At 32.9% G+C, this 24,439-nt stretch overlaps 2 protein-coding genes across 2 annotated transcripts in view; one reads left to right on the forward strand and one right to left on the reverse strand.

Annotated features, from left to right (window-relative positions):
• The window catches only part of LOC139488651 (DNA double-strand break repair Rad50 ATPase-like), a 90,265-nt gene that overhangs the window by 24,324 nt on the left and 41,502 nt on the right, over positions 1 to 24,439 (reverse strand). The gene's annotated exons all lie outside the window — the stretch shown is intronic.
• LOC139489346 (uncharacterized) overlaps positions 9,738 to 24,439 on the forward strand; it is a 34,242-nt gene continuing 19,540 nt past the window's right edge. The window contains exons 1-4 of the mRNA XM_071275656.1: positions 9,738 to 9,829; positions 16,660 to 16,779; positions 19,290 to 19,344; positions 21,609 to 21,735. Of these exons, the coding sequence (XP_071131757.1) occupies positions 9,738 to 9,829; positions 16,660 to 16,779; positions 19,290 to 19,344; positions 21,609 to 21,735 (394 nt within the window). The remainder of the gene's footprint in view (positions 9,830 to 16,659; positions 16,780 to 19,289; positions 19,345 to 21,608; positions 21,736 to 24,439) is intronic.

A 24,439-nucleotide genomic window follows, 5' to 3' on the forward strand; every position in this document is an offset into this window, starting at 1 on the left:
ACACGTCCTCCGAACGTAACAAATATGTTGTCAATCAAGAAATCAAGCATCTTGATAATATCAGTTTCAGAGAATTTTTGGTTTGAATCAGAGTGATCCTTTACAAAGTAGGATTTATCCCTCCCTAAGACAAGATACTTGTGTCTACGTTGGCCATTCTTTTTTATGAAGCAAAGCAATACCAAATCTTTCAATTTGTCTCGTAGTTTGGAATGTGGAGTGGACAACAAAGGACCTATCTATATATATATAGATAGACCATACAAATGAAGTATTAGGAACATATACTAGAGGAGTTCATTGCTAGCAACGGAAACCTAATGTTTGTGACTTATAAGCTCTATACACTCTGTTGTACAATCTTATATGTTGCAAGTTACTAAGAGTGCTTTTAACAATACATGGGAGTTACTTTATCAATGACCATTGGCTAAAATCAATTTTTGGTATGTGTCTTATTAAAATGTTTGCCTGTCATACAAACGTCAAATCATGTTGACATCGTTTTCATAATTCAGTAGTTAGAAAGAGTTTTGGAATTATAAAAGTGAGGAAAGAAACGAGGAGAGTCATAAGTGTATCAAAGAGATAATAAGCGGAACATAGAGCTACTAATTGAACACAGCAAGAGAGTTCTCCATCTGGGGGCGGGCTTCAGCTGGTCCCTATACAATGATGCATGTTTAGATTTACTAAGTAACATTTATTACTAAGGGAACCTTTCTGAAATTTTATCAACTGTGATTTTTCATGATCAGAAACTGAGAAAATTTAAAGTTTTTTTCTTGATTAAATATTTTTTTTATTTTCGGCGTATAGATTTTTCTTTCTAACAAGAGAGTAAATGTTTTCTTGGTGAACTTTAACAAGTTTGTTATCATTTAAAGGGGTTTTTAGTTCATCAAATAATCTTATTACATGGGTGTAACAAGATTTTGAATAATATGAAAATTTGTTAAGAAAGACAGGAGGTCCCTCGAAATCATGATACACAGAATGAAGTTGGAGAAGGCACCATGTATTACATATACAGTTAAACCTTTGTTAAGCTTTCTTAGTTTCAGTTGTACTTAAGAATCTTACAACATTTAATTGCTATAAAATTGTCCAAACTAAGCTTTCATATAGTTTTTCTTTCTAAAAGTATTCTATATTTATAAGAATCGGATATCATTTTAAATAAAACATCATATATTCAGTAAAATATGTGTGAAATAACAATATGCTGTTGTTAAGTTTTCAGGGGAGATAACCTAAAATATTATTCTTTTGAATAAAGACTTTTTGAAAGAAAAGTTATTATCTCCCACATGGAAACTTCCTACAAATATATATTGCAATTTTACACATATTTTACTGAATATGAAATGTTTCAATTCACATAATGTCTGATTCTTATAAATATAGAATACTTTTAGAAAGAAAAACTATATGAAAGCTTAGTTTGGACAATTTAATAGCAATTCAAAATAAACAGTTCCCCTTCAGCATGGAAATGAATATAATATAACTATACAAACTGATACACTAATTTTGTCACAAAATCATTAAAGTGGAGCTAAAGTCTTATAGGATTGTAAGTATGTTTTATTTTATCACCTTGCACTTTCATGACTTGGCTGTGGTTTTCTACAGCAATTGGTTCAAATTTCTGACCAGTTGAACAATTTCATTTTATAAAACAAATTGCAATTTGGTCAAAATTTTGAATGAGTTGTAATTGGTGGAGAGCAACATTAACAGTCAAGTCACTGTAATATAAATGAGAATCTTACAGCTTCACCATAATTAGGTCACATGGACTTATAATTCACTGACCTGCATCTAGATGGCATACAATGTTTGTTACATCAGATAAATATGAGAATGGAAATGGGGAATATGTCAAAGAGACAACAATCCGACCAAAAAGCAGACAACAGAGAAAGCTACCAATGGGTCTTCAACACAGCAGGAAAATCCCACACCCAACGGGGTCCTCAGCTGGCCCCTAAATAAAATTGTGTTATAGTTCATGGAGAACACACTAAACTCCAAAACCTATATATATGAATTAACTAAAATTAAAAACCATACAAGAACATAGATATATTCTTGTGTTTCAATAAGGGTTTTTGATCAGGCATTACAATATGATTCATAAAACACATTTTCACAATGAAATAATGAAAACTGTTTATATATTTGTATATATCTTATATATATCACGTAAGCTGTATTCAAGTCAGGACCATAATCATAAAACGAGTTACCATTACTATTGTAGCTGTATACTAATTAACGTTTCGTCTAACATCAAGACATTTATTGATATAATTACCTAGTATATATTTCAGAGAAAAAAAAATTTCATTCTCGACTAATCATATAAATTTTGTCTCATTTGTGAGGTCTGAAAAATGATGACATATATTGTTTACCTCTTTGAATAATATCTACATATAATCAATCTAAATATGACTAAATAATTATAGGATGCGTCAGCTTCGTACTTGAAGTTCAGATAGACTTAAACAATTGAGGATCTACTTAGATGAAATTAGAAAAAAATCAAGAATTTGAAATTGATACAATAAGTCGAAAGAGCATTAATAAAGGAACAAAATAAGGTAAAAATATTGAGAGTTCATGAAGCTCCTTTTCGAGATATTTGATTTTATAAAATATGGCGGGAAAAGGCTGACTCTGACTTTTACCTTATATTTATATTTTGGTCTCAAATCAAAAGAAAAGAAATCAAGAACCTGATAAAATTTTGGTAAAATACCTTTTATGAACTAATTAAGTTTAATATGAAAAGACAAATTGGCATTATGGGGCAAACATTTTACTGTGTATGGTATTGGAAACGGCCAAGGATTCCGAACATCTGACATAAATTCCAAAACCACACCCAAGTACAATGTTAATTTATTTTAGTTACCCTTATTGAACAAATTGCAGACAGATGATACTATTAGCACTGTTAGTCCTTGGAGTGTGTGTGTGTGTGAAAAAGGGGGGGGGGGGGGTTAGTCAGTGGATTGTTCATGTGTAATTTAAGAAATCTAGGACAATACCTTGTTAATGCATTGCATTTAAGAACATTTATGGAACCCAATCAAACTTGGTGTACATAATACATTTCAAGATTTAGTTAGTAGGGTGCAGCTGAGGTCCAGGGTATTACAGACTTAACTGGTTGAGCAAGTTAATGAGACTTGGTTTATATAAATCAAATTAAAGAGAGTTCTGTGGTACTTTTATTATCTATGTCAGATGTAAAAGATCAAGCTCATATAGTACTCTGGATCAAAGCAGTGTTAAAAAATTGCAGACTGCACTGCTTAGGCAAATTTGTATAAAGAGAGAATTTCACAAATTGTTTATCAAGGTCAATTATATCTCTGATGACAACGGTTTAAGGTCAAATCTTGATAACTTGATACAGACTTACATTAATCTTGTATGAAAAGAGGATAGACCCAATTATTTTTCAAGGTGAAAGATATCTTTCTGATGTCAAGGTTTACTTCTTATTATGGGTGGAATAGAAACTAATCCTGGCCCTCATCCGCTATCTGATGACAATGACGATCATAATATTAGCTTCGAAAGTGTATCAGAGAGTAACAGTATACGTGAAATGTTTTCAACTTCAATTTCCTTTTTACATTTAAATGTGCAAAGCTTACTGTTATGTTACCATCGTGAGAGGCCAATTGAATTAATCCATATAATTAATACATGTTTATTATAAGACTACATGATATAGAACTGCATGTTATAAAACCCCAGTGTCAACCCATCCTCTCTAAGTAAACGTTCTTTTACTCTGGAAGAGTTCGTACCACAAACTATTCTATCACGAATGAGTCCATCTTTTAAGTGTTCAAATTCGCAGTTTTTGTCTTTTAAATACAACGAACATTTTCCTATAACTTTGAGTTTATCTCCTGAATAGCTAGTAAGAGAAGTGGAAGTTTTGCTTAATTTGACGTTTGACAATTTCTTGTAAATTGAAAGCGGTAAGATGTTGACTTGAGCACCAGTATCGATTTTAAATTGTACTGTCTTACCTTGCAATTTGAATGATGTAAAGCAAGCATTTTCTTTGATTTCCGTTTTTCTATTTACTGCTCCTACGAAGTAATTTTCACCGTCCGATTCGCATGAAGAATATTCATCTAATCCGTGAACACTTTTCGAAAACTTTGATTTACAGAACTTCTGATAGTGATTCGGTTTTTTGCATTTATGGCACTTTTTACCGTATGCAGGACAGTTTCTTTTCTCGTGAGTTGTTCCGCACTTTCCACAACTGAAACTCGACCCTCGCTTCTCGTGATCTCGTCTGCTCGGACCTATCTTTGAGTAGCCTTCATTGCGGTTATTTCTTTGGTTTTGAGTTTTCCTCCTCAAAGCGTGTACTTGTTCTTCGTCATTTAACGTCTTCATCTGTTTTCGAGATTCTTCGTCGGCGCGACAAATACCAACAGCTTTGTCCACGATGGTAACATAACACTTACTTCCAAAACTTGATCTGATTCTTGCTGAGTACGAAGATTTTGATATACTGTCATTTACTGAAACTTGGTTGAACGGTAATAACTCGTTAGACTCAGTTGAACTTTTAAACTACCAGAAACCATTCAGGAAAGATAGGGGTCCCATGAAAAGTGGGGGAGGGGTAATAGTATATGTTAAAGAAAATATTCATTCGAAGAGACGTGATGATTTGGAAGTGCCCGGTGTTGAGGTTATATGGATTCAGCTAAAAATAAATAACAAAAATGTATTGTACGGAACCTTCTACGTGCCACCTAAAAGTAATAATGAAATATGGACAAAAATTGAAATTTCAATTGAGTCTGCCGTAAATGATGTAAAATGTGACCGAATTATTGTAACGGAAGACGATAACTTGCTAAATGGGGCTAATTCCAAAATACATAATATTTGTACAAATTACAGTCTAGAACAACTTATTGAAGATCCAACTCATTTTACGGAACAATCGTCTTCGCTAATTGACTTAATTATAACTGATAATTCCGATTTTGTACCGTATTGTGGAGTCGGGCCACCACTTTTAGACCAAATAAGATATCACTGTCCAGTTATGGGGTTTATTAATGCACAAAAACCTGCTTGTTTGTCTTTTAAAAGAAAAATATGGTTATATAAGCAAGGTGATTTTGATGAATATAGACACATATTGACCAAAACCAACTGGGATAGAATATTTGCTCTAAATGATGTTGATAAAATTAATTCAGAAATTTCAAATCGTATCCTTGATGCAGCTGAAATTTCCATACCCAATAGAATCGTAACTATTCGTAAATCTGACCCTGCTTGGTTAAATAACGATTTAAGAAAACTCATAAGAAAGAAAAACCGTTTACACTCGAAAGCTAAGCGGTTTAACCGACCCGCCGATTGGAATAAATTTAGACAAAATAGAAATAAAGTGACCACTTCAATAAGACAAGCTCGCGAACAATATCAAAATAATCTTATACAAAAATTGTAAAATAGTAACCTATCGGCAAGAACTTGGTGGAAAACTTGTAACCAAATTTCTGGTATCAAACCTACTCACTCGGGTATTCCTCCCCTGCTTAAGAATGATAACTTGATTTTTAATGATATCGATAAAGCGAATGAATTTAATAACTTTTTTGCCATGCAGACAAACATAGATGATACCGAAGCTGTTATTCCTGACTTAACCGTTCCAGACTATACACTAAGTGACATTACACTTAAAGATAGTGAGGTCGAAGATGTTTTAAAGATTTTAAATCCAAATAAGGCCTCAGGTCCAGACTTGATAAGTCCAATTTTATTAAAAGAGGCTGTATCACAGCTAAAATTTCCACTTTGTAAACTATTTAATTTATCTTTATCTAAAGCTATATTTCCGGCAGATTGGAAAAAAGCAAATGTAACTCCTGTTTTTAAGAGTAATAATTGTAATGAAGTAAAAAATTACAGACCAATCTCGCTGTTAAGTATATTATCAAAGTACATGGAGCGATGTGTCTATAAACATGTACACAACTTTCTTATTGAAAATAGGATAATCACCCCTAATCAATCGGGTTTTACAAAAGGCGATTCTGCCATAAATCAACTTATAGATATTTCTAACTACTTTGGTAGAGCTTTAGATAACGGAAAAGAGATTAGGGTGGTTTTTTGTGACATCAGCAAAGCTTTTGATCGGGTTTGGCATAAAGGGCTATTATCAAAACTTAAACAATATGGAATTTCTGGAAATTTATTACTTAATTGGTTTTGTGATTATCTATCTGAGAGGAGTCAACGGGTGGTCTTAAATGGAAGCAATTCAACATGGAGACAGATAAATGCAGGTGTCCCACAGGTCTCAATTTTAGGTCCGCTACTTTTTCTTATCTTTATTAATGATATAGTATCTGATATTAAAGCTACTATCAAATTATTTGCAGACGACACTAGTATTTATTTGACAATAGACACCCCTGAAAATACTGCTGAAATTCTTAATGGAGATCTGAATAAAATTCATATGTGGTCCTCTAAGTGGCTTGTAAACTTTAACTCACAAAAAACAGAAACCATGATTATTTCAAGAAAATCAATAAAACCTAGTCATCCGATCTTAAAAATGAATGACACTGATCTTCAAGAAGTGTCTTCTCATAAACATTTAGGTATTATTTTTTCAAATAATGGATTATGGAATATTCACATTGAATATATAGTTAAACGTGCATACAATAGAATAAATATCCTTAGGAAGTTGCGTTTTGTACTGAATAGGTTCACTTTAGAAAAAATGTATTTTTCATACATTCGACCAATATTAGAGTACGGTGATGTCATTTGGGATAATCAAACACAATACTTGATAAATAAAGTGGAAAATGTTCAAATTGAAGCTATGAGAATTGTAACAGGTGGGAATAAATTAACTTCGATACAGATGCTTTATAAGGAAACGGGTTGGGAAACACTTTCAGAAAGAAGGGAAAAACACAAGCTCACTATGTTTTATAAAATGGTGAATAAGGAAACTCCATATTATTTACAAAACTTGGTACCAAATCAAATAGTTAATTTACATAACCATTTCACTCGTCAGACTCAAAATACTTCGGAAATTCGTACAAGAACCAATCTATACTCCGATTATTTCCTTCCTTCGTCTATTAAATTGTGGAATAAGTTACCAGACCAAACGAGAAATTTTACGTCTTTAAGCATTTTTAAAAGTCGTATAAAAAACCCAAATGATAAATGCACAAATGTTTACTACACTGGAACAAGAATGGGTCAAGTATTACATGCCAGATTAAGGATGAATAGTAGTTCTCTAAATGAACATTTGTTCAAGCGAAATCTAGTAGATTCTTCAAACTGCTCGTGTGGTTTGATCGAGTCTACAGCTCATTTCTTATTGCATTGTAAAAAATATGACGAATTGCGTAATGACATTATTTTCTCAATTAATTATCCAGTCACACTAAACACGAATTTACTTTTATTTGGACCACAAGCTCTAAATTTAGACCAAAATAAAGATATTTTTGGAAAAGTACAAAAATTCCTACTAAAGTGCAAGAGATTTACAAGTTAAATTGTTATTCACTATTTTCACTAAGTTGCATTTCATCTAAACATGTGTGTAGTATTTCGGTGTAGTTTTCTTTTTTCTTTTTTTTACTTTTTTTTTCTTCTTTTGTTGTATTTATTTTCATTATTTTAAAATGATTTTTTTTTCTCCTTTCTTTTTTGTTATATAGTTACTTAGTTTATACTTGTTCCATATTATAGTAACATTGCATGCTATATTTATGTAATAGTTAACTTGAGTTGGTATTTCAAGGAAACGGATTAATATAAGCTATATATAGCTTGTTTCCGAATCCTATTATTATTGTGTATTTTGTATGATGATATATTTGTATTGATGATGAATAAATATGTTTAAACTAAGGTTTAAGGTCAAATCTTGACAACTTTGTACATACTTAAATTGAACTTGTATTGATTTTCATTGTCAAAAAAGTCAACCCAATATGACTATATAGCTTGTCAAACCAATCTGATATTCTAGAACGCATGCATTTAGATGATATAGACTGAACATGGAAGAACCATGATCGTATGACAATATTAAAACTTATTCCATAATTTACAACTAAGCTCAGTCCAATCCTTTTAAATGGAATGATGTAGACATATTTGTTCAATAATACTCCTTTCTGCTTTAAACTTAATTAAATTCTGTCTGAACTGTAGGAATGCTGGAATTTAATTTTCTGCGTGGTTTCCCCGTGGGTAAACAGCATCAAACTCAATTATTCTTTCGCTTGTATATGAGAGATATTCCCAATAAAGGGACTTAGTTTTCCGTGAAGTTGCTCTAAATGGTAAATTAAAAGTTTTTTCTTGGTCCTCTATAGACATTTATTTAATTGAAATATGTATTCGTAAATTCGACATGTTTTATTGTCAATTTAATGCATTTTATATGGGGAGACTTAGCGCTCTGTGGATTGTGCAATGTATTAATCATTGATGTATATTATTAGAAATTTAGACATTATATATAAAAACCAGAAGGATGTATGATTTGGTCAACAAAAGAAAAGTTTTTTTTTTACCATTGTCCATTTAAATTTATTCATCTTTTCTTTTTCTACATTTCCTAGAAAATTAACGTAGCAATTTTTTCAACATATAGCTCCATTTATATTTTACAACACAAAGAGCCTCTAGTTTTAATTCTTACCATAATTTCAATTGATTTTGACATTATTAACCTTGGCTGCCATCCACGATCCAAATAATGTTTATATTTATGAATACTGTATCAAAATTGCATGGGGGGATTGCGGGTTAAAGCATGAAGCATGACTGTCGCAGATTCCTTAATTCAGTTAGTGTGCCCAGCCCCCAACCCCCTTGTGAAAAGTTCTAGATCCACCACTGAATTTGAATTGTCTCATTGGCAATCATTTATTTCTGGATCCACCACTGCATTGGAATCTTTTGTTTACAAAAAATTTCGGATTGTAGGTGGCAGCAAAAATTTACAAAATGGGCTACTACTTTGGAGTTTATAATGTACTTTAATGAAAATAACTGATCATTTGGCATTAAGGCTTTTGAAATAGATCCATTTACCAACAAAATTGTGACCTTTTTGAAGTTTTATGATAAATTTGATATTTTAGTGCCATAAGTGAACCTTGTCCTTTGAGATATACACAAAACACCTTTAACTTAGTTCAGGGACTTAATCTTTACTAAATATCAGTATGGAAAGTCCTTTCTTAGTTTGATTATTTTGAAATTTTGATTGGATGCACTATTCCTGAATAACTATGATAATTAAGCTGGTACTCAACACTTTCACTAAAATTAATTTGACTCGTTTAATTTTCATAAAATTTTGACAAAGTATTTACTTTGACCCTTTCACAAGTATATAAAAATTTCAAAAATTTTGAACCAACCGTATTGTCAGAAAAATTACACTGGTTATATAGCACTTTGACAAACAACAATTTTGATCACTGAGAAGCTTAATATTCCCTTTAAAACACCATGTAATTAAAACGTTTAGCGGAGTTTACAGAGTTATCTCCCTGTAGTGTTAGGTACCACCTTAATATCTATCTTAACTTCATATAGTTTACTAGGAGTTTTATTGAAAACAAAATGTGCAATGTATAGATTAATGATGCATCTGATACAGAAATATGCAAGTCTCTTCTGTTGGTATTAACAACGCAGACTCTGAGATGAGGGATGAAGTAATGCAAATGTCCCTTGGATTGTCTGTCAATCCCAAGTATGGATGGTTTTGACATATTATAATTGTTATAGAGTTGTTTCCCTTAGTTTCATTGAAATAGGTTTTTCTTCAGATGACATTATGTATGATTGTTCGAAACCCTCATGATATTTCTTACAATGTAATGTAACAAAAACAGGTTGCATTCATTAGGAATTTCGGTTTTTGGCATGATCTTTTAAAAAAGTTATTCTATTTGTGATCACCTTAATTTAGTTGGGGGTTGTTTTTTTTTTGGGGGGAGGGAGATTTTCTCTGATTTATACCATAACTATACTTAAACTTGTTCAATGAAAACAACAGCATCTGTAAATTAACCCCAAAATAATTGTTTATTATGATCTACATGTTTCATCCAACAAACAAAGTGTCATCAGGACAAGTACTATTATGAAATTATCAGAACAATAAGATACAAAATATGTAATTGCATGGTTTGCTGGACAACTGTGAACCTTTAGGTATCCACTTGCATTTTATCCTACCACAGGATCTCCACTTCAGGTGTAGGTTCACCATTTAGAACCTGTTTAATAAACAAAATAGAAATGTGGTCTTCATGAAGAGCCTCAACAAAAGGGGAATACAAATGATAACAGAAATATGACTTATGCTCATAAAACTGATGTACATATTTCTGTTTTTTTATGGCCTAATGAAAATGCTAATTATTTCTCCATATTCTTTGTGCATTTTATTGAAGATTTTTACACAAAAATCTCTTACTCAAATGAAAATAAGATTTAGTATTTTTCCAGTATCAGAAAAAACATCAGAGAGAATATTTTTCCTGATAAGATTAAGTAATTTTGTAGAACAGAAGTGATACTAGTGTGTTAGTGATTTTATCTGTAGTTTCCACTGATCCTCTTAAAAAAGGACATATTATCTAAAAGATTTTTATTCTCAGGGCTATTTGGCCACTAGGGAGGGGTTTAATTGGGGACATAAACACATATGAGTAGGAATTAGGTTCTAGAATGAAGTTAATATTTAGTTATAAGGGGATTATACATTTTCCCCCAGATATAAGGGGATAAATTGAATTGAAGATTGTACATTGTAGAATATGTTTTTCAATAAGTGAAATGTATATATTTACCATCAATATTTCTGGATTAAATTGTACTGTTTAAATTAAGATATATTTTTATATGTACATATTCAAATTTTCTAAAACACCTTGATACCTTCTGTTGTTGTCTACTCTATGGTCAGGTTGTTGTCTCTTTGACACATTCCCATTTCCATTCTCAATTTTATCAAACATGTTGACAAATAAAAAGGAAATTTTGAATCCACATATACAAAGGAAACTGGAGCTTCTTAAACTATCTCCAATTTTCGTATATCTTTGTTAATCACCACATTTCACAAATTGTTCAGATGGTTGACTCAGAAATTTACTTATTGATGAGGACAATTTCTTCGTGACCCTTTTCTCAATAGCCCCTTGCAACAACCTCTAAATTTTATGAGACCATCTCCTCTTTATCCTCTCATTTGAATATGTCAGTGTTGTAATCATAAGAAAATATGTATACATATAAATGTATATCTTATGTTTTATCTATATTGTTATGTCAAATGACAGAATATAGCATTTCCTTTTGATGTTCAATGACATAAAACATGAAGGCATTGTGAGGGATTTTCACTTTTATCTCTCAACAGTATAACTTTACAAGAATACGTATTTTTGTTTTAATACTCTTTGCTGAATCTTGTTAAATTGAAGAAAATTAGATTTTTAGCTCACCTAACCCAAAAGATTTCTTGATGTCTGTAATGGTTTTCATGGCCTTCTTATGGTCTTGTGGTACTCTGCTTGCATCTAGCAATATTTATAGTGCAAAGGTTGTCAAGGTGATCGCCTACTCAGTCAAGCTTAATAGGATTAAAACATCAGCATTTGGTGCATCCATACTAAGCATGCTGCATTTAGGAGTAAGAACAATAACTGCATGATCAGTCTGGAGTGAAAAAAAATGTTTCTTGGTAGGGGGCGACATATCTCCCTGTTGACTGTTAAAATCTGTCTTTGTATGCTGGTCTAGTACACATGAGAGTTCAAATTCATATCACATAAACATGTTCCTGTTTCGAATATGCATCAAACTTCATACTGGACACCTAACATCCAATCATTAGGTATTTCCACTTTTCGTAGAAAGACCTTTTGCTTTTCTTCTGATTTTTTGTTGTTGTGTTTTTTGTGTTTTTTGTGTTTTTTTGTGTTTTTTCTTTTCTTCTGCCGTTCGAGATGCTTTTTAGCTCACCTGGCCCGAAGGGCCAAGTGAGCTTGTCTCATCACTAGGCGCCCGGCGTCCGTCGTCGTCCGTCGTCCGTCGTCGTTAACTTTTACAAAAATCTTCTCCTCTGAAACTACTTTTAAAAATTTAACCAAACTTGGTTACAATCATCAGTGGGGTATCTAGTTTAAAAAATGTGTTCGGTTACCCGGCCAACCAACCAAGATGGCCGCCATGACTAAAAATAGAACATAGGGGTCAAATGTAGTTTTTGGCTTATAACTCTGAAACCGAAGCATTTAGAGCAAATCTGACTTGGGTCAAATTGTTTATTAAGTCAAGATCTATCTGCCCTGAAGTTTTCAGACGAATCGGACAACCGGTTGTAGGGTTGCTGCCCCTGAATTGGCAATTTTAAGGAAATTTTGCCGTTATATGGTTATTATCTTGAATATTATTATAGATAGAGATAAACTGTTTACAGCAATAATGTTCAGCAAAATTAGGTTGACAAATAAGTCAACATGACCGAAATGGTCAGTTGACCCCTTTAGGAGTTATTGCCCTTCATAATCAATTTTTAACCATATTTTGTAAATCTTAGTAATCTTTTACAAAAATCTTCTTCTCTGAAACTACTGGGCCAAATTTAACCAAACTTGGCCACAATCATATTTTGGGTATATAGTTTAAATAATGTGTCCGATGACCCGGCCATCAAACCAAGATGGCCGCCATGGCTAAAAATAGAAAATAGGGGTAAAATGCATTTTTTGGCTTATAACTCCAAAACCAAAGCATTTAGAGCAAATCTTTCATTTGGTAAAATTGTTCATCAGGTCAAAATGTATCTGCCCTGAAATTTTCAGATGAATCGGACAACCTGTTGTTGGGTTGCTGCCCCTAAATTGGTAATTTTAAGGAAATTTTACTGTTTTGGGTTGTTTTCTTGAATATTATTATAGATAGAGATAAACTTTAATCAGCAATAATGTACAGCAAAGTAAGATTTACAAATAAGTCAACATGTCCGAAATGGTCAATTGACCCCCTTAGGATTTATTGTCATTTATAGTCAATTTTTAACAATTTTTATAAAATTTGTAAACTTTTACTAACATTTTCCACTGAAACTACGTATATATACTGGGCCAAGTTCATTATAGATAGAGATAACTAAGCAGCAAGAATGTTCAGTAAAGTAAGACGTACAAACACATAACCATCACCAAAACACAATTTTGTCATGAATCCATCTGCTTCCTTTGTTTAGTATTCACATAGACCAAGGTGAGCGACACAGGCTCTTTAGAGCCTCTAGTTTGTCTTACAACATATCGAATGGATTTTTGGCCAATGATGTTGTACAGTAATGAGGGTTTTAAAACTAACCCTGTGTGACCGAACACTTATTCATGAAGCAGTTATCTCCCTGTGTCCCCTTTTGAGCTCACCTGGCCCGAAGGGCCAAGTGAGCTTTTCTCATCACTTGTCGTCCGTCGTCTGTCGTCCGTCGTCGTCGTCCGTTGTCGTCGTTAACTTTTTACATTTTGAACTACTTCTAGAGAACCACTGAATCGAATGAAACCAAACATGACATGAATGTTCCTTATGAGGTTCTGACCAAGTGTTGTTACTTTGTAGCCGATCCATCATCCAAGATGGCCGCCAGCGGGGGACTTATCTTGACATAGGACCCTATGGGAAATTCATACAAATGACTTCTTCTAAAGAACCACTGAATGGAATGAAACCAATCTTGGCATGAATGTTCCTTATGAGGTGCTGACCAAGTGTTGTTACTTTGTAGCCGATCAATCATCCAAGATGGCCGCCAGCTGGGGACTTAGTTTAACATAGGACCCTATGGGAAATGCATAAAAATGACTTCTTCTAGAGAACATTTGAATGGAATGAAACCAAACATGGCATGAATGTTCCTTATTAGGTTCTGACCAAGTGTAATTACTTTGTAGCCGATCCATGATCCAAGATGGCCACCATCGGGGGACTTAGTTTAACATAGGACCCTATGGGAAATGCATACAAATGACTTCTTTTAGAGAATCACTGAATGGAATGAAACTAAATATGGCATGAATGTTCCTTATGAGGTGCTGACCAAGTGTTGTTATTTTGTAGCCGATCCATCATTCAAGATGGCCGCCAGCGGGGGACTTAGTTTAACATAGGACACAATGGGAAATGCATACAAATGACTTCTTCTAGAGAACCACTAAATGGAATGAAACCAAACATGGCATGAATGTTCCTTATGAGGTGCTGACCAAGTGTTGTTACTTTGTAGCCGATCCATGATCCAAGATGGCCGCCAGTGGGGGACTTAGTTTAACATAGGACCCTATGGGAAATTCATACAAATGACTTCTAGAGAACCATTGAATGGAAAGAAACCAAACATGGCATAAATGTTCCTTATGAGGTGCGGACCAAGTGTTGTTACTTTGTAACCGAACCATCATCCAAGATTGCCGCCAGCGGGGGGACTTAGTTTAAGATAGGACCCTGATTTTATGGGAAATGCATACAAATGACATCTTTTAAAGAACCACTGAATGGAATGAAACCAAACATGGCATGAATGTTCCTTATGAGATGCTGACCAAGTGTTGTTACTTTGTCTTCGATCCATCATCCAAAATGGCTGCCAGCGGGGGGCTTAGTTTAACATAAGACCCTAAAGGGAATGCACACAAAAGTCTTCTTCTAGAGAACCAAGGAATTGAATGAAATGAAACATAGCATGAATAGTCCGTTCCTTATGAGGTGCTGGCCAAGTGTTGTTACTTTGTAGTCAAATTTTATCTGTTTTCATATGATTTCAAAAACCCAAGTAGAGTTAGGTGAGCGATACAGGCTCTTGAGAACCTCTAGTTCTTGTTATCGCTATATCTCTAAAACCGTAAAAGATTTAAGCAAACTGTTTTCACCAAATTGTTCGTCTACTCTTAAGAATGATTTGGTTAATTTGATTTGAGTGATCGGGAGACGTCTTATGGGAGTTATTTCCCTTTGAAAATTCAAGGTTTGCGATTTGTTGGATAAATTCATACGTTATAATTCGTAGAGGCCTACAGTCTTTTGATATGAAGTCCTTGGTCCGTTTGAATGAAATTGAGGTCAAGGTCAAAGGTCAAGGTCATGTAATAAATTTAGAATTTTGCTTGTTATCGTTATTCGGAAGAAACTGTGACAGTAAATGATATGGTGTGTTTGCCAAATAACTGTTTACAAAAAGGCGCAACTTCAACTTATTTACGTCGAAGAGTTTTGGTTAACCGTTATAGGAGTTTTCTCCCCTTTTTTATTTGAAATCGGTATTTCTTCACAACCATACAAGTGAATGACCTCGGGCCTTCCGATTTGAAATCACTGACCTATGACCTTGAAATTGAGGTCAAAGGTCATGGTCATGTTAGAAATTCAAAATTTTGCTTGCTATCGTTATTCACAAGAAACTGTTACAGTTAATGATATGATGTGTTTGCCAAATAACTGTTTACAATAAGGCACAACTTCAACCTATTTCAGTCGAAGTGTTTTGGTTAACCCTTATAGGAGTTTTCTCCCCTTATGTATTTGAAATCAGTACTTCTCCACAACCATACAAGTGATTGACCTGGGGTCTTTTGATTTGAGATCACTGACCTATAAACAGAAAATTGAGGTCAAGGTCAAAGGTCTATTTGATGTTCTAGATTTTGACCTTTGCTAAAAATTCTTTCTGGTTCATTATAAAACAATTAAGTCTTCTGCATCAACCTATTAATCTTATTATTAATCTTACTTTTTTATATCAGTTTGATTTACCACATTACATCAACACGGAGTAACATTTTCTCACATCGTTTTTTAAATTTCATTCTTATTATCGAGGTGGAAAGACCTTCAATTGTTCGATGAAGAATTGGTTTTTAATAATCTCATTGTTTTCTTTATTGTTAGGTTGCTGTCTCGTTGATGTTTACCCACATCTTCTTCTATTTATTTTGATATATGATGTATTTTTAACTATTTTTTACATTACCAATATGCTTATGATCTGTGTTGGGAGTAAATATTGCACTTGATAAACTGAGGATGTAATAAAATGAATTTAAAACCATTTTTATTGTACATATTCTAAAATTTATGTAAAAAGTCCCATAGGGAACTGTATTTTTCATTTTTGCAAATTGTAAATATTTAATCACTAATTATGAATTAGAAAAAAATAATCTGAATTTTATGGTTTATGAGGAAATAAATGACAAAAGAAGAGATGTACGTCTTCCCCCATGTAAACTATTTACATAAAAAATCCTTTTTCAAGTTTTTAAACTGACACAGTGAATAAAGTTGCACTATTTATTCTTTTAGAATTTATGAATCATGACTCTATTATTAAGTAAATGTTTTGTAACTCTACCTTTTTCTCCTCCCTCTCCTAAAAAACCACAAATTCAAAATAACCCATGAGGTATATAAAGTTATTTTTTTAATTGTTGAAAGGGAGACAATTCAATTACAAAATTTTGATTATTACATGTACCAACAATTGTTTATTTATTTCAGTTCTTTCATTATAAAGTGCTTTAAGCCTTTCTCAGCCCAGATAGATACAATTGGAGTTTATAGCAAGTTGTATGTAGAAACCAGCAAATATCATAAAGATTTAGCTGCCCAGGTTCAAAAGTATGTATACATTCAGAAGTCTGTATGATCAGTTTAAAATATGAAGATGTGGTATGATTCACAATGAGACAATAATGATTACTCTTCTCAAGATACCAAAATGACACAGAAATTAACAACTGTAGGTCCCAGTATGGCCTTCAACAATGAGCAAAGCCCATACTACATAGTTATCTATAAAAAGCCCCCAAAATGTCAAATAAAAAACAATTGAAAATAGAAAACTAACAGCCCAATTAATCTACAAAAAAAATAATTATCAACAAATATGTAACACAGCAACATACCACAACCACTGAATAACAGGCTCCTGACTTGGGACAGACACATACATACAGAATGTGTCAGGTTCAACATGTTAGCGGGATCCCAACCATCCCCTTAACCTGGGACAGTGGGGGTAACAGTGTAGCATAAGAGCCAACCATAAATATAATGAGGTCATTATTAAGTTCCTAGTTTGGATTTTATCTTTATCTTATACATTTGAAAGAACAACTGTAAATGTTAATATGTCAAAAACTTTATAAAGTAAGTTTTACTAAATCCCATTCAAAATTGGTGTGCTTTGAACATTTTTATGCTCCACCTACCTCCTAACATAGGAGTAAAATGCAACTTTTGGCTTATAACTCAAAAACCAAAGCATTTAGAGCAAATCTGACAGGGTAAAATTGTTTATCAGGTCAAGATCTATCTGCCCTGAAATTTTCAGATGAATTGGACAACCCGTTGATAGGTTGCTGCCCCTGAATTGGTAATTTTAAGGAAATTTTGCTGTTTTTGGTTATTATCATGATTATTATTATAGATAGAGATAAACTGTAAACAGCAAAAATGTTCAGCAAAGTAACATCTACAAATAAGTCAACAGGACCAAAATGGTTTGTTGACCCCTTTAGGAGTTATTGCCCTTAATAGTCAATTTTTAACCATTTTTCGTAAATCTTAGTTATCTTTTACAAAAATCTTCTCCTCTGAAACTACTGGGCCAAATTAAACCAACCTTAGCCACAATCATCATTGGGGTATCTAAATTAAAATGTGTCCGGTGGCTTGGCCAACCATCCAAGATGGCCGCCATGGCTAAAAATAAAACATAGGGTAAATGCAGTTTTGGGCTTATCACTCAAAAACCAAAGCATTTAGAGCAAATCTGACTGGAATAAAATTGTTTATCAGGTTAAGATCTATCTGTCCTGAAATTTTGAGATGAATTGGACAACCCGTTGATAGGTTGCTGCCCCTGAATTGGTAATTTTAAGGACATTTTGCTGTTTTTGGTTATTATCTTGAATATTATTATAGATAGAGATAAAATATAAAACAGCAAAAATGTTCAGTAAAGTAAGATCTACAAATAAGTCAATAGGACCAAAATGGTCTGTTGATCCCTTTAGGAGTAATTGCCCTTTATAGTCAATTTTTAACCATTTTTCGTAAATCTTAGTTATCTTTTACAAAAATCTTCTCCTCTGAAACTACTGGGCCAAATTAAAGTAAACTTGGCCACAATCATCATTGGGGTATCTAGTTTAAAAATTGTGTCCGGTGACCCGGCCAACCAACCAAGATGGCTGCCATGGCTAAAAATAGAACATAGGGGTAACATGCAGTTTTTGGCTTATCACTCAAAAACCAAAGCATTTAGAGCAAATCTGACATGGGGGTAAAATTGTTTATCAGGTCAAGATCTACCTGCCCTGAAATTTTCAGATGAATCTGACAACCCGTTGTTGGGTTGTTGTCCCTGAATTGGTAACTTTAAGGAAATTTTGCTGTTTCTGGTTATTATCTTGATTATTATTATAGATAGAGATAAACTGTAAACAGCAATAATGTTCATCAAAGTAAGATTTACAAATAAGTCAACATGACGAAAATGGACAATTGACCCCTAAGGAGTTATTGTCCTTTATTGTCAATTTTTTTACAATTTTCATAAAATTTGTAAATTGTTACTAACATTTTCCACTGAAACTACTGGGCCAAGTTCATTATAGATAGAAATAATTGTAAGCAGCAAGAATGTTCAGTAAAGTAAGATGTACAAACACATCACCATCACCAAAACACAATTTTGTCATGAATCCATCTGCTTCCTTTGTTTAATATTCACATAGACCAAGGTGAGCGACACAGGCTCTTTAGAGCCTCTAGTTTTTATGTTAAACTTAGTGATGTCATTTATGTATAAAAATACTTATATGAAGATGCTGAAATGCAAAGTACTGTACACAAAAAAAAAAGAAAGTAAATGTACACATTGGATAAGTTATGTGTGTTTTATAGCATTCATTCCATTTACAGACAAGTGTCAATCGGTTTCAATGACAAATTCAATTTCAGAAGAATGGATTTTTCTAAAATAAAAAAAAAATTAATGAAACAAAAACATTTTAGATTGACAGTTAACAAGTTTTGCTGTTTCTTCAAATTTTACTTCCTCAATAAAAGTCCCACATTTAAGTATTTAATGCTATATTTGTCATTTCATTTTATTTTTATAGCCGAGAGAAGAAATTGACTCAGAGGAAGATTAAACTTCAGGAAAGACAGCTTAAGGTAAAATGAATGTTAAAAGAATGAAAAAAAAACCAGTTTATAAATTTCTTCAGACTGAGAGCTTTTCTGGATTTACCTATGTAATGAAAGTTCAGAGACAATATTTGGAAGCCAAAGATATGTATAAATCGAAATTATTGAAGAGTTTAAGACCAAAAGGACACAAAAAGAAATCTGTGTCGAATGTCTTTTATGCTTTTATATATCTGGCCGTCCATTTAGAGCTTATGTCATTACTTGGAGTCTGTCTGTTGTCTGTTTTCCTTCTGTTAGCTGTCACATTTTAATTTTCTCTTCCGAATTACTGAGAAATCGTTTGGATAATTTTTGTAAGCACATTAAGGTTTTTATAAAATCCCTCAGTTGGTTCCACGAAAAGCCTGAAAAACCTGACCACATGACACATTTCTTTGTTCTGATTGGTGAATTTTCAAGTTTCTTCTTTCCTGAACTGTTAAGCCTAATCTTTTGAAGTTTTATGAGATATATGAGGTATTTCTGCAAAACCTATCTCAGAATTTTTGACTCTCAGCAATCTTTCTCTGAAATCATATGACAATTCTGAAAGATACTTCCAGTCATAGTTTATGGATGCTTTCCATGAAAAATGTTTTATTAAATTCCAATCAAGCAAAAAAAACCATTGTCACCAGATGCAACTATTCATTTTGCTTGATGAATTTGAATTTCTATTTTGATGTAACTATTGGCAAAAGTTAGTGGCGGATCCAGAAATTTTCATAAGTGCGGGCCCACTGATTACCTTAAAGGGAGCTGCTCCGGTCATGCTTCAGTGATTCCTTATATAAACAACAAAATTTTCACCAGAAAAGGGGGGGGGACGGGTCCCCGCGCCAGTGATGCTGCATGCTAAGTCTCCTCTGAGCTTTGTTGTGTTAGGTGACACTTTTCAAAGATTTTTACTAGTACATGTACAAGATGATTCATTTAGTTGCATTGTTAGCAACAGTGATGCTGCTTGTTAAGTCTCCCAAGAGCCTTTGTTGTGTTAGGTGACACTTCTCAAACATTTTTACTAGAAAATATGCAAGATTATTCATTAGGTTGCATAGTTAGCAACAGTGATGCTGCTTGCTAAGTCTCCCAAGAGCCTTTGTTGTGTTAGATTTTCTGCCAGTACATGTACAAGATGATTCATCAGGTTACATACTTAAGCTTAGCAACAGTAATGCTGCATGCTAAGTCTCCCCTGAGCCTTAGTGAGAATAATAGAAATTTTGCTAATGTTAACTAGGTTTGCCTGTCATGATTTACTGTATTTTGGAATTAAACATGAGAGTGAGACTCTATGTATATAAAGGTATATACAACTCGTCTAAACATCAACCCAACAATGTTAGATCTGTTAATTTGCTTTCGCAAATTTTGTGTTCTTCCCTCGCCAGGATTCGAACCCATGCTACTGAGATATCGTGACACCAAATCGCCTGCACTGTAGCCGTCCCGTTAGACCACACGATATATATATTTAGCTGGTTTGGATCAAATTTTTTTAATGTCAAATATATCAGTGGTGTAAAATTTTCCTTTAAAGTACATGTATATGGACTTTTATAGCTGACTATATATGTGGTATGGGCTTTGCTCATTGTTGAAGGCCGTACAGTGACCTATAGTTGTTAATATTTGTGTCATTTGGTCTCTTGTGGAGAGTTGTCTCATTGGCAATCATACCACATCTTCTTTTTTATATTGTATTGATTTTCCCAAACAACAATATATGAATGGGGTTGGTTTTTAAATCCCATCCAAATGTTTGTAATCTAGTTTGCATATTGAGATTATAAACCAGTAATGTTTAAAAAAAATACAATTATCAATGATCAAATTTATTTAATAAAATAAAAAAATAAATCACCAAAAATATTGAATATAACAGATCACACATAACACCAACTCTCCACTCTCCAAATAATTGATGTACAACCATAGACTACACACCTTGTCTAAAAAACTTGACTAAGAAATTACACAAACCATTAGTAGGTTCTTTGTGAAGTCAAATTTCTATATTTGCTAATTTAAGGGGAGACAAATGTAATTCAACAAATAGTTCAAAAGGAAGGAAACATAAGTTGTCTCCCTTTGATTACTTTAACATTGTTTTGCATAGATTTGTAAGAATCTTCTGAAATCATTGAATTATAAAAGTTCTATCAATGGATATTTAATTTTATACAGGGCATTTTATTTAGATTTAAACAGTCATACGTGGAGTTATATTTTCATTATTATATTTTCAGTTGACTATTCTCCATGCAGCTAAGATGCTACAAGATTTTTATCCAAAGAAGATTTTCCCAAGAAAGGCATTGTTTTCTGAAGAAGACTTCTGGGAAGATGAACAACTTAAGTTCAGAGACTGGAGAGGTATTAGTAATTTTAATTTCAAGCTTTTTTCATCACTCAATGTATTCTATCATTTTCCATCCCTTATAAACTTGATAGCAAAAAATATCAGCAGAACAAGATGGACACTATTTTGGTCATTTTGAGATGTCTTAAAATTTGTGCCCTTTTAAGCTCTTCTGGCCGAATAAGGGACACAGGCTCCTTGGAGCCTCTTGTTTCAAATTGTTGATATTCCACTAGATTCGTAGCATCAACTAACTTGTATTGACTGTTTCATGGCATTTACTTCTTGAATTATCTTTGAATTTTCTAGAAACGTGAAAGAAAAGTTTAGGGAAGGCACCAGTTTAATACTGAAATGATTTTAATGACTCAAATGGTTAATTTCTTCGACATTGCTAATGTTTCTTTCAATTTTTGAAGAAAAAAAAATAAAACTGGATAATTCATAATTACGAGTAATTCCAGATTCATTTCCAGGATTTGTTTTGTTTATCAAATTGAAAAAAAAAAATCACAGGCTTTTAATTTTACGACATTTTAGGTGTAATACTACCAAATCATGGTATGTCACATACGGTTGCATACGAAAATAGGTCGAAAAATAAATTTCTCTTGAATTTGACAGTTGTAGGTAATTAATCCTTCATTTTATTGCAGTAAAACATTTCTTGGTCATAAACATATATCTTAGGTATTTCAGAGCACCATTATTTTTTTATTTGGGGTTTCTATAGAATATTTTGGAAACATGAGGTTACATGGTTACTAAAGCTTGTACACAGGTTCTGAACTTCTGAAGTTATTGCCATGGTGCTCAGGATTATCAAACTATAATGGGAAGGCAGTTTAATTACAGGAAAAGGATTATGAATCAAAAACAAGTGCAAAATGGCAATAAAGAAACTCAATCTCAATGAAATGATCAAAATTATTTCTGTAAATAAATTAAAAAAATTAACCAATTATGGGATTTTTTTTTGCGAAAACTTTGAAAAAGTGCAAACAGCAAAATGATCAGCAACCAAAACAAGCATCTAGACACATGTCAACATTATCTCTCACATTCAAACTTCACACCAAATATAACCATTAAGTAATATAAAAACTTGATGTTGAAATTACAGTAACCTAACCACACAATAAAAACAAACATCAAGTATAGGGGGAGGGTTGAGATCTCATAAACATGTTTAACCCCGCCACATTTTTGCCCCTGTCCCAAGTCAGGAGTCTCTGGCCTTTGTTAGTCTTGTATTATTTTTAATTTAATTTTTTTTTGTGTACAATTTGGAGTTTAGTATTGCGTTCATTATCACTGAACGAGTATATATATTTGTTTAGGGGCCAGCTGAAGGACGCCTCCGGGTGCGGGAATTTCTCGCTACATTGAAGACCTGTTGGTGACCTTCTGCTGTTGTTTGTTCTATGGTCGGGTTGTTGTCTCTTTGACACATTCCCCATTTCCATTCTCAATTTTATCAACACACTTGTCTTCTTTATCTCTCACATACAAACTTCACACCAAATATCAGCTCTAAGGAATATAAGGATATTTTGATGTTGACTTTAATTAGAACATAACTCAACAACTAAACAAAAACATACATCTTCACACATGCCTTCATTTCCTCTGACATTCAAACTTCACACCAAATACCATAACAAAAGAATATAAGGATATGTGTTGTTGACATTAATTAGACAGTAACCCGACATAAGAATAAAAACATGCATCTTCACACTTGCCTATATTTCCTTTCACATTCAAACTCCACACCAAATACCATACCAAAGGAATATAGGGATATATGTGTTCACATTACAGCTTTTACATTAATGCTAGCAAGACAAATCTTTGTTTGGCTTGCTTGCTTTGTTTGTATCAATGTTTGCTCAAGCATGGTAATTAAGATAGGCGGGGCTTCAGCTTGTATACATCATTCTTAAATTTTATTGGACGTTATGTTGGAGGTTAAGGACACTAAATTTTAAATATCACATGACACGTATTCTCTCATGTTTCCTTAACTGTAAATATACAATACAGACAGGATTCTACTTCGTCGAAATTATCTTCCTATTTCGCCAGTTCATTTTCACAATCGTAGAAACGGAAGACAATTTTTTTTTCAGAGATCCAACTTAAAGACTGTCATCAAGCACTTTTAGTAAAATAGCTATTCGAACACACCTACTCTGATTTTGTGATCCATTGGATAGGTATTTCACTTGACCCCTATATTTCTTCTTTTAGTACTGTGGTTTTTTTATGTTATAAAGTCAAACTGTAGCTTTGCTATATAAAATGATAGAGTCTGAAGCAAGATGATGTATCAAATACTCTTGTTTTGTACATTTTCAAGACAAAATATTCATCTCAAACACACCCTAACATAAAAAGGTGCACTCGATTTTCTCTTCGATACAATTGTTTCCCATTTTTTGGAATATTTTCTCGAGTTGCATAATCGAAGGACAGACATGGAAATAACTGACTGAACTAATAGATTGATATGTTATAAAAACAATATTAGGTCAATTAATGTTAAAGGCCAGTTTCTCAGCCTCATACAAGAAAAAAGTTTATATTTTTCTTTCATTGACAAATTATTGTATTTTTACAGGTGAGAAAACATGTGAGAATATTTGTCATGTGATGTTTTAAAATTTAGTGTCCTTAACCTCAGACTTATGTACGTCCAATAAAATCTAAGTATGA

The sequence above is a fragment of the Mytilus edulis genome, chromosome 9 (assembly GCF_963676685.1).
Source record: "Mytilus edulis chromosome 9, xbMytEdul2.2, whole genome shotgun sequence".
Taxonomy (NCBI): Eukaryota; Metazoa; Mollusca; class Bivalvia; order Mytilida; family Mytilidae; genus Mytilus; species Mytilus edulis.